The sequence below is a fragment of the Ruditapes philippinarum genome, unplaced genomic scaffold (assembly GCF_026571515.1).
Source record: "Ruditapes philippinarum isolate M1 unplaced genomic scaffold, ASM2657151v2 ctg2847_1_1_1_1, whole genome shotgun sequence".
NCBI classification, from domain to species: Eukaryota; Metazoa; Mollusca; class Bivalvia; order Venerida; family Veneridae; genus Ruditapes; species Ruditapes philippinarum.
In genome coordinates, this window is record NW_026858899.1 from 170,927 (window position 1) to 182,168 (window position 11,242).

Here is an 11,242-nt window from a genome sequence, read left to right on the forward strand (position 1 = left end):
GAACACATCTGCGGATGTTTCTGAATTCAAGATTTCACCATTTTCTCTGTTAAATGTTGAATTCTTCTTAAGCCGGTGCTAGGGGGCGTGGACGGTAACTTGCACTTTCCAGTACCGTCCATGAACAGGTTCAATCAAACCGAGCCTGCAACATTTTCAATTTTGTTGTGTTGGACTTTCTTAAGGGATTCTGATTTTCTCTATTTTCTTATGTATCACAACGTAAGTAATCGGAATTTTTTGATAAGAGTTTGGTGTTTTAAAATTACACATATCTGTATAAAATAATATAAAAACATATTAACATCACCAAACGTTTGGCTTAATCATTAGTCAAACAAATCAAAAACCATATCTGTATAACAAATTTCTAATGGAAGATGCTCAATTAATCCTTCATCAGCCGTCTTGCTGTTTCAACATTAAATAACAATTTATTTGATATCTATTTTTAGACATACATATGAGTTTGCACATTTATTAAAATAATCAATACATAGTTACTGTAGAAGTCTGCCATAATCTCACAAAGCTACACAATTATTTACGGAAGATTTAACTCAATGGAAATCTTTACAATATTGAATATTCTGTTTCATCACATAATTTACCTATTACTGTATGAGTATTGTGCGGAATTAAAAGGCCTCCTGTTCTGCTATGAAACTGTAAAAAAATGTTTCAACACTGACCAAACTTGGCACAAATGTTGACTTACCATAGCCATTGCAACAGCATGCTCAATTTTAAATTTCCTGTTACCATGGCAACGGGGAGACGTATCAAAATTGCCAAAATCACTATTTTTCGTAGATTTTCCATTAAAATTGATTTCATAGTGCCGCAACTTCTAAATGAATAAAAAAGAGTAAAAGGCTTTTCAGCGTTAGTTACAAATTACTTAAAGATCAACCTGGTGCCATTTTAGCCTCTCACAAATCCGAAATTGTCTTGGCGATGAGGGTGACACCCCCACCTTCAAACCCCTAAACAGAAGGGGGCACATCCACCGCTGGCACCCCCCTTGATGTACCTTTTTAATAGGGGACGGCACCGAAAAAGTGGTCACTTTTTTAACACCATATCTCAAATGAAAAACAGTGTTTGGGGCCTTAATAGGGCATTATGTCCTCAAGGGGGGTGGGATTAAAAGCTGCCAAACACGTCTTGTTGAGGCGAAAGGTTGACAAATTAAAAATATTTAATATGTTCGCTCCAGACCAAAAAGGTTATGGTGAGAATAAAAGTCCCATGTATTTGTGTTAAATAACACTGTAAAATTATTTAAGCAGAATTTGCAAAAGGGAGAAAACTTATTAATATATAAATTAGGTATTGTCGCACTAGTTACGTTCCCTGGCCTAGTATAAATGTTACAGTGAAACGGCGTACTGACGTTATCGTGTTCTCCCCGAACACAACCACGTTGAATGAATAAATGGAAGTAAGTGCACGTAATATTTTTAACCAACGCCATTTTGATGTAAACAAGTAAACTATTTATGGTGCAAAATGTTATCAAAGGCTTTTTGAAAATTAACTCTATTGTTTGATATAATCAACCTGTCAATTGCATGGTCAATGCACACAGTATATTTATCTTTGAAAAATGTTCGTTAAATTTCGTGAGATCTTAGCAATAAGAGGTGGTTAAATTTACCATGTGTCATTGAAATTGTTATACTGACCGTTATAGTTATGTTTTGCACATACTTTCGTAAAGACTATACTCTTTAAATAACATGTTTTAAGAATTAGTACTAATCCGACTATACCACCAAATTTATTTATGTTGTGGAATTATCATGGTTGTGTAGTATCCATGGTGAATAAATGTTTCACAGACATCGATTGTTTTGTCTTTGACGTTTTGTTGCTTTGTGTACTATCTGATTTGTCGAAATTGATATATATGTGTGTTTGTTATACATAAAACTTCTATCAACCAAGTGCCTATGATCTTTTTATCTTTTTATTGAATGGTTCGAAACCTTTTCTTTGTTCTAACAATATTCAGTACACTTTCAGTGAGCATTTGAAAATTGTGTCGATCTTTAACAGTACAGTTTTATCATTGATTCATATAGCAAAAACCTCAACAAATTTATAAAACTTAAGATGAATATTTTTTGCACTTTGTATATCTTTGTTGTTTTATTTTAAAAAGGTTAAATTCGGGTATCACACATACCAGTAGGATAAAAAAACATGGATTGATAAGCTATTAATGGCTCATTTTTCTAGGATTTACGTTTGAAACGAAAGGGAAAGGGCACAAGAGAGGGAATAGCACTGAACATTTTTTGAGAAAATGCGATTAACAGTTATAATATATGAAACGAATTAGTACGAGGATAATGCACTGGGTAGAGACCATCTAGGGATCTTTCTACTGAAAACATGTCGAGGCCGTGAAAGAAATGATACTCTATGTTTAAAAATTAATGTAAAGTTTCTTGCGTGGAGAAACACAAACATAAGGGAATATCGTCTCGTTTTTTAGGTGTTGCTATTTGTTTTGTTTTTTTGTTTTTTTTTGTATGAATATAAATAGATGAATATTACTCTTACTTTTAAATGGGTCAATATAAATGTCATTTATGCAGATTACAAAATACATTTTAATGAAATGTAGTAGGCCAACACTTTTTAACAGATGAAAAAAGTGAGTTAAAAATAACGCAAAAAAGTCTAATAATTCTATCTAACATTTTGCAACACTTTTGTAAGAGAATATACAGTACTTGCGTCACACGAACTTTTGACTTGTTAACTCGGAATTTCTACTAAGTAAGTCAAAATTTTGACTAAGTTACACTTAATTTGGACTAACTTAACTTGAAATTTTGCTTATATATCTACTTTATAATGGAAAATAAGTCAAAATTTTGAGTTTGTACCTCGAAATTTCGAAATAAGAAGTCGAAATTCCGAGTAAGTAAGTCAAACTTTCGAGTTTTTTAGTCGAAATGTCGAGTAAATAAGTCGAAATGTCGGGATAGTGAGTCAAAATTTCGAGTTACGGTCGAAATTTCAAATAAGTAAGTCCAAATTTCCAGTTAATAAAAACACACACCTGGCACTAACGCTATTCCGTATATTTTTCATACTTTCACTGGTGTCTTCCTTGACTACTTTCTTCTACAGTCATATTAAATGTAAATAATAAAGAAAGAAAGAAAGTCAACTGTAATAGCTTTTTCATCATCATATAACAGAGAAATGTAATATATAAGAAACAGAACATTCTTGTTTTTCAGTGATAACGGGATTAATTTTCATCTCGTGGTATAAAATTATCAAATATCACTCGTGGCTACGCTAACTGAAAATTCAAGTTTGTTTAATATAAATACAGGATTTATTTTTAGTTTTATCATATTTTGTTTTCGCACGATACATGTGCAATCTATTGTCTAAGGTGTGTAATAAATATGACAACAACAAAAAATAATTATTTTATTATTCAACTGTAAAACATTAATGGAAATACCATGGGGGAAACACAAGGGCAGTCCGAAGGAATAGAACGACCTAAATTATTAACATCCGGTGCAGTACTTCCACACGACAATGCAACATCCCACGGTGTAACGTCATTGCTAGATCGTTATGAGTGCGAAACCCTAGACAACCCACCTTATTTATCGGGCATAAATCCCAGTGACTTTGGCCTGTTTCCCAAACTGAAGGTTTACATGAGGCGTATTCGTTCTAAAAATAAAGAGGAACTTGAATATGCCCTTTTCAAGTTGTTCCTTTGTGATGTTTGCTTGTTTGACTGGGTTTTACGTCGCACCGACACAGTATAGGTCATATGGCGATGATCCAGCTTAACTGGTGGAGGAAGACCTCAGGTGTCCTTCCGTGCATTATTTCAGGTAATTTTTGTTCACATAGTACAAATTAGTAGCTGTTATGCTTAAAATATTGTATGCTCGGACTTAATGCATTTTTTATTCTGTTAAAACTTAGTGGTAGATTGTTAAAATGTTTAGAAAGTCTGATCATTTGTTTCATTCACAATTTCTTCATAATCATACTTTTCATATCGATGTTTTATTTATTTCTAAAACATAACAAAATAATTATATTACTAAATTTCTTTTACATACAACAATAACATTTTGTGTTGTTGTTTGTGATTAAATGCACAAACAAACAAGTCAATATTATTTATCAATTAATTAAAATTGTAAGATATTTATAAATCAATGTGGAAGCACGGTTTACAATTTTGTTTCTGTGAAATTAAAATTATGATGAAGCGTTTGCATTTTTCAGAAATGGTTTGATCAATTATGGACAAAAAAGAGCTATCAGGTAACTTAACTGGTGCATGTTATAATACATTTCATTGAATTTCTGAGCGTCCTTGTAAGACAGTTTGTGTTATGTTTTTAATTAGATGAAACTACTATCCACAAGGAACAAAATCGTAAACGTGTCTTGCATGATCACATAATGTCGTAATGACAAGAAACAGAAAAAAATGCCATATTATAAATCAACATTATACATAAATGTAAAGGTGTACATAAATCACAAATTAATAACAAAATAAAATTTCATGCGCCGAAAATGTTACATCATTTAGAATCATGAACATTATGGTCTAAAAATTAAGAAGACTCTGTTTAATACTTCACTGACTCTTAACATAAGTTAACTTAATATATAACACATATATACAAGATACATGATATCGACAAAGCCAATGCTGAATTTCAATATTCAATTAAAATATATCATGTTTCTTTTTATGTTACTCTAAAACAAACATCTCATTCCTCATTGCACAGTCCATTTTATTATCATTTTCCTTTTAGAAGAGTCAGTCTATTTCATTCCTGATATAAGAGTCATTTTATCAGTAAAGACACTACGTTTTTGCATTCATTAGCGTTTTATTTAACTTAATTTTTATTATGCTTGAGTTGAAATGGCTATCTTATTCCTAATTGTGCAGTTGGACAGTCTTTTTCATTCCTAATTGAACAATCAGAAGGTATTTTCATTCCTTATCGTAAAGTAGGGATGTCCGTTTTGAAAGCCAGACACTCTGTTTTATTTGTTGTTGTAATACCAGTTTGACTGTACATTCTTAGAATCAGTTTTTCCCATTCCGTATTGCATAGTTAGACAGTCTTTTCCATTCCGAATTGTAAAGTCACAATGTCTATTCCACTCCTTACTGTATTGCGAGAATTAATAAACCACTCATATATGTTAAGTCAGCATGTTTTTTTAATGAAGCCGGAAGATTACACATTCATTACTGTAAAGTCAAATGCCTATACCATTCCTTTTTAAAAATACAGGGTGTATATTTCATTCCTTATTATAAAGTCAGAATGAGTTGTTCTTTTTTAAACAACATTTGCATTTTTATAAACCTTACAATTAACAGACATAATGAAATTATATCAATTCATAATTATAAATTACCCTGACAACAATCGAAAAAGTATATAAAATATTTGAATAAAACGTTGAAAACATGTTTGCTCTGCCAAACATAACTATATAGTTATATACGTAATATAACGCACATTACTACAATTTTTCTTGAAGACATATCTAAACACATAACAATTTCTACTGTCTTAGTGCAAAAAATTTCACATCTAATCATATTATGAATAGTGTTCATGCATGAATTTTATTTTGCACCATACTTAACTAAAATGTCATTATTTAGTTTTCAAAAACTATATTAATGGGGGACATTAGTGAATAACCTCCCCTGAGTACTCCCTATAAATAGATAGGTCCTAAGCAATTGGATAACTCGGACTTTATCGCCTATTTCTTTGTAGCAAACTGAATTAATTAGGGCTAATTATTATCATTTGTAATATTCAGATTAAATATTGTGATAAGATGTAGAATCTGTTGACATAAATGAAACATTTTTTTCTTATTGTTTACATATTTGTTGATGCATGTGGAAATAATTTATTAAAACATATCAACCTGTCTTACATAAAACTCAACGATAAAAGCAAAGGATTCCAAATATTTGGACCTACTTACATTTTGGTTAACCTCGGTTTTTATCAAGGGAAGATAATCCACTATTGTCCCTCATTGAAGAAATTTCGAATTCCTTAGGAATTTTCATACACTATTAATATAATAATTGAAACATTATTTAATTTAAAGAAACAAAACCTTATATTATTGAGTGGTCATCACATTAAGAAAAATACATACAAAGTCTATGAATACATTAAAATAGATAATTTTAAACAAACAAAGGAAATCATATGTTTATTTTTAAATGAAACTATAAGTTCTTAATAAAATGATCAGATCCGTACATTTCGTTCATCTTGTGTTCATCTTTGGTTTTAGTGGTTATTAAATCCATTTAAAGTGATAATGTAAAGATGTCAAACCAATACACAACATGCACTGACCATATATTGAAATAATGATACATTGGAACAAATAAACATAAGTATTATGCTCACCATACATTTTGTGGTGTAAAATGATGACTTTTGAATTTGCCAAACAAAATATATTCAAACTCGGATACCATAGTCCACTTTGCACAATAGCATTATATCCTTGATTTAAACTGAAAATCAAATGTGATCTCTCTTATCAATTTAAACTGTGGATTAGTACGAACATATTCACATTTTTCAGTTTGTAATTGGCCTGCGCTAACCTCAACAGGCTGAAGCAGAGTAAGAAGACTATCAACAAACGTACACCACGTGTTCTGACTCATGACTGTATATCTCAGCTTAATGAGAGTAAGACTGTTCATCTCTGGTATCACAGTAAGTGCGTTATCATCTATTTGTACACTCTCCAGCGTAAAGTTCTGAAGCTGATGTAATGTATGAACTAAATTATTTAATTGTTTGCTAAAATGAAGTTTACAAAAATAATTAGATTGTAGGGACAGTTCAGTCAGCCTGCAGGAATTTGATAAAATATCGGGACTGAACATACCAGGACAAGTTTTAGACCTGTCAACATATACACCTTTCATAGTAAGTTTTGTTAAAATGTTATCTTGTAATAATGATACCAGTGCAGTCTTATCAACATTAACGTCTTTAAAGTACATTTTATTGTTAAGATTCAAACGTTCAATGCGAATGGGATTATCGACAAAAGATGAAGAACCATACTCTAATTCTAGTACATTAGAATATATATTGCTGTTGTCCAGTTCAAGAGTTTCAGTGTTAAATCCTGTGATAACAAGATTACGACACATTTCCATGCGAATAACTTGGAGACAAGTCCTTGACAGATCAATATAATGATATTGTGACCAATTGCACTTTACCGCTTCTAATGTCAGGTTCTTTAACGGTGTTTGTAAAACTGCTGGTAGTGATGTTAAATCACCAGAATAGTCTTTCATGTAAAATTCAGTCAGTCTGCTGGTATTAAAAACACAATTGAAATCTATAATATCAGTACAATTTGTAATATGAACCTGTTCCAGCTGTTCAGCATTTAATGCGACAACTGCCAAGCGTAAGAGTTTAAAGATCATTCATTTTATACAGTTCAATTTCATGAAGTTTGTACTGGTAACCATTTACATGATTTAATTTCAAATGTCTTAACGGTGCTGTTTGTAATATGAGTTGTAGCAATGTCAAATTACCAGTATAAATTTCAATGTAAAGCTCAGTAAGTCTGTTTGCATATAATAAACAGTCCAAATCTAATACATTTGTACAACCTGTCATGTGTACCTGTTTAAGTTGTTCAGTGTTAAGAGACGAAATTTTTTGAATTTATTCATGGCAAACGTTCCCGCATCTGTCTCGGCAGATGTTCTATGATAATTACAGATGGACAAATCAAGAACCTGAAGCTGCTTCATCGAAGAGAGGTCAATCACGCAATCGTCACCATGCAGTGAAAACATGATCACAAACAGTTAATATGAATGTACTGCAAATTGTTGCATTTGCTGAAAAAATCCAACATATGTTCGGAAGTATGTCCACACGTAAGAGAAATTACATCATCAGGTTTGATTCTTTGTAAAGGCGGAATAGGTACATCGAATTTAATGACAAGATCACTCAGACTGATCATTGTCGTGTCTTCAGAACCACACTCTTTGAGACAATTGAACATAAGACTTTGTATCTGAACGATCTCATCATGCAAATTTAAACCTTCTTTTCTTCTTATATGTAAAACATGTTCATCCTTATTCACTATACATGAAATCTGTTTTGACAAATCACTTATAACACCGGGGGATAAACCACAACTCATTCTAATAAAATTAGATAACTGCAATACATCACTAGCTGAATTACATTTATGAAATAGTTCATGTTCAACAGATGTGGTTTGTTCCATGTTATAGAATGTTACAAAATACAATGCGGCGAAAAACTCAAGATAAGAGATATGGATAATATCAAATTGTGTATCTTCAAGTATTCGGTCGCAGCAGTTGCTTTTATTCAAGATTCCAAATTGTGTAAGCTCTTCGATATCACCTTTCGTTATATCATTTTTCATAAGAAAAGACTGTTCAAATGTGGTTCGAATACTCCCGGAAGTGTATGTTTCAAACGCAATTTTTCCTAGTCGAATTAGGACATGTTTGTTTGCCTCTAATCTTGGAAATTTGTGTACCATTGTAGGTAGACTTATAAAAGTGTTAGGCTTAACAGTATGTCTTTCATCATTGTTTTGCTCTTCTGTCTTATGATCTGACCAGCCAAGCATGGTATTCAATATGTGACAATACGTTTCGCTCACAGAATTTCCCAGTTCATAACCATTACAATATAAAAACAGCAGTTGTTGCAAAAATAATGGCGTCTTCGTCATATGCTCTATCTGTTTTGACTTCAATATTTCAAAGAATTTGTAAGATTTTTCAGGTGAGTTCAATTTAGAACAATATCGTTCGATAAATAACATCAACGATTCTTCTGATATTCCTAACAATTGCAATTTGATATCAAATTCTGAGTTTTTCAAATTAAGAATTACTTTTGCAGATGGCCTAGATAATGTAATGACTGTCGCATCGTTTAACCGGTCTCCGTTTGGTATACCGTAACTAACATGTGGTTTACGCACAAAATCTTTTGGAGGCGTCCATTCATCCAAGCTGTCAGCGATGATTAGACAACTCCTCGAATCTTTCTGAAATATTTTGTCGATTAAATCCGTATTAGAAGTAAGATGATTTGTTAATTCTTTAATCATATCAATAGTGTCGTCAGACTTAAATGCCGACATGTACTGCAGAGGTATAAAGAAGAGAAACTCATATTGTCCCATATGACGGACACCATCACGCCATCCTTTCACGACGTTGCATTTTGTTTCTTTTTGTTCTTTATTACTTTCAATTCTTTCAGGTGTTCTAGTTACAGCGTGACACCAGTTTTCAATCATCATTTTACAGAAAGTACTCTTTCCAGTTCCAACATCACCTAATACATAAATCTTATTTTGTTGCTGTTCCCCTGTTTCAAAGATGTCACTATAGCCTTTTACATATGCCATCCTTGACTTTGCTTCGGTTTCATCTAGAACAGCTTTACACCAGTTTCTATTGATCATATTGCAGGATGTATACTTTTTGACCCAACATTACATCTTATGTTCCTGTGGTTTGGTTTGGAATATCCCAGGACATCGTTTCTCCGTGTTGGACTTTCATTAAGGGTTCTTAATTTCTCAATCTTCTTTGTCCTATCGTTGTCCATATCCACAGATTGACCCCCCTCGAGTACCTCTATCACGGGAGGCACAAATACATCTTTAACGTTGATGTTATCTTTTTGTTGCATCAATGGTGAAAATGATGTCTTAACATTATACCTCTGGTAAGTTTTAACAAGCTCATTTTGCAGCTCTGTGATAAAAATAAAATTGTTAAAATAATGCATAGCCGTAAATTTGGCACCAATTGGCAAAATAAAACATTATTCTCTCTGGTTTATTTTGATCAAAAAGTCAAAATATCTATGGACAAATTTTGTCAAATTAATGCGCTTTATTTTTAATTTTGTTAATGTCTTAATAATAAATCAGTGTAAATGTAAAGTGTAATTTATTCCAATATCCTATTCTATTTTTCTATTTATCACGCCGATATATACTTAGATGTTGAAAAGATGATTAGCGCCACTTTTTGTTACTTGAAATTGAATATCATTTTAATATCATTATGCGGATGATAATTTCATTCAAGTTGGCTAGGAAATCTTAGACAAGAGTAACTCTTCAATCAGTTATCCATTAATCAAACGGTGCCACAAATTAGGTAAGCTCAGTGAGTCCCAAACTGTAAGGCATTGGTCCGGGTCTGACCTGTCATCACACAAACAAGTCAGCTATGAAAATACAGTCTTACCTTGTTTTTCTTCCAAATATTTCAGCCTGTCTTTTGTCTTCTGTTGATCACCTGCATCTTTCAATGCAGCTATTTCATTTTCCATCTGTGTCAGACGCTAAAAGAAGAAATTTACGAGTTCATATTAATTTTTTTTATTGCATTTACCTGTAGAACTTCAAGGAATATTTAGACTTGTTATGTTATATGAATTGTTTTTCACCCGTTTTCATAGTTATTATAAATTATAATTTAATTTTATTTTTTTTAATGAGACAAATGCTTCAGGAATCGTTGATAACATCCTTCAAAATAAGGTTTTCAAAGGGGGAAATAAATAAGAAATTCTACAATAAGTACTATAACTGAAGCATCCAAAAACAGGGTAGAAAACACTTTTTTGAAAAGCTTTCCTTTTAAAATTGGATACAATGGTTACAACCCCATAACTATTTTTACTGAAATCGGCCTTTAAAGAAAATATATAAAAAATATAAAAATTTTGCATTAAAACCAAACCCTTTTTAAAACCCGTCTCAAAAGAATCCACTTTTGCATTCATCAATTGCACTGATTGTTTCAGGTTTTTGATTTCGCCTTGTTTTGTAGCGCTTCTGGGCATCTTGAAGAGTTGCTTGCATTTTATCATCTATGGCTTTAAAAGCATCGCCCCTATTCAAATTGATGTCATTCATTGTATCTTTAATCAGTTGTTCCAGGAATATAGTCTTATTTTTGACCGTAGATAAAACTTCCCGGCATACCTCAATCTCGTTGTGGGTTGTTATTATGAAGTCATTGTTTTTCATCTTGCAAATATATACCACTTTTTAACTCATATGAGCAAATATAAACCATAGGGTAAAGCCTATTGTTATCATAATTGTTCAC

At 31.9% G+C, this 11,242-nt stretch overlaps 1 protein-coding gene across 2 annotated transcripts; it reads right to left on the reverse strand.

Moving 5' to 3' along the window:
- Positions 1-7,496: 7,496 nt before the first annotated feature.
- Positions 7,497-10,577, reverse strand: LOC132754616 (uncharacterized). 2 transcript variants are annotated; one of them, XM_060745276.1, is made up of 2 exons: positions 10,373-10,577; positions 7,497-9,871 (listed from the first exon to the last, which is right to left on the reverse strand). In XM_060745276.1, the coding sequence occupies exon 2, from the start codon at positions 9,574-9,576 to the stop codon at positions 7,909-7,911; it is 1,668 nt and encodes a 555-aa protein (XP_060601259.1). In that variant the 5' UTR covers positions 9,577-9,871; positions 10,373-10,577; the 3' UTR covers positions 7,497-7,908. Both variants share the same exon structure in this region, with proteins under 2 accessions (XP_060601259.1, XP_060601261.1).
- Between the last annotated feature and the right edge of the window lie 665 nt (positions 10,578-11,242).

What these genes read in the sequence shown, in the direction of transcription:
- LOC132754616 (XM_060745276.1), bottom strand. Translation starts at nt 9,576, where the DNA reads ATGATCAATAGAAACTGGTGTAAAGCTGTTCTAGATGAAACCGAAGCA.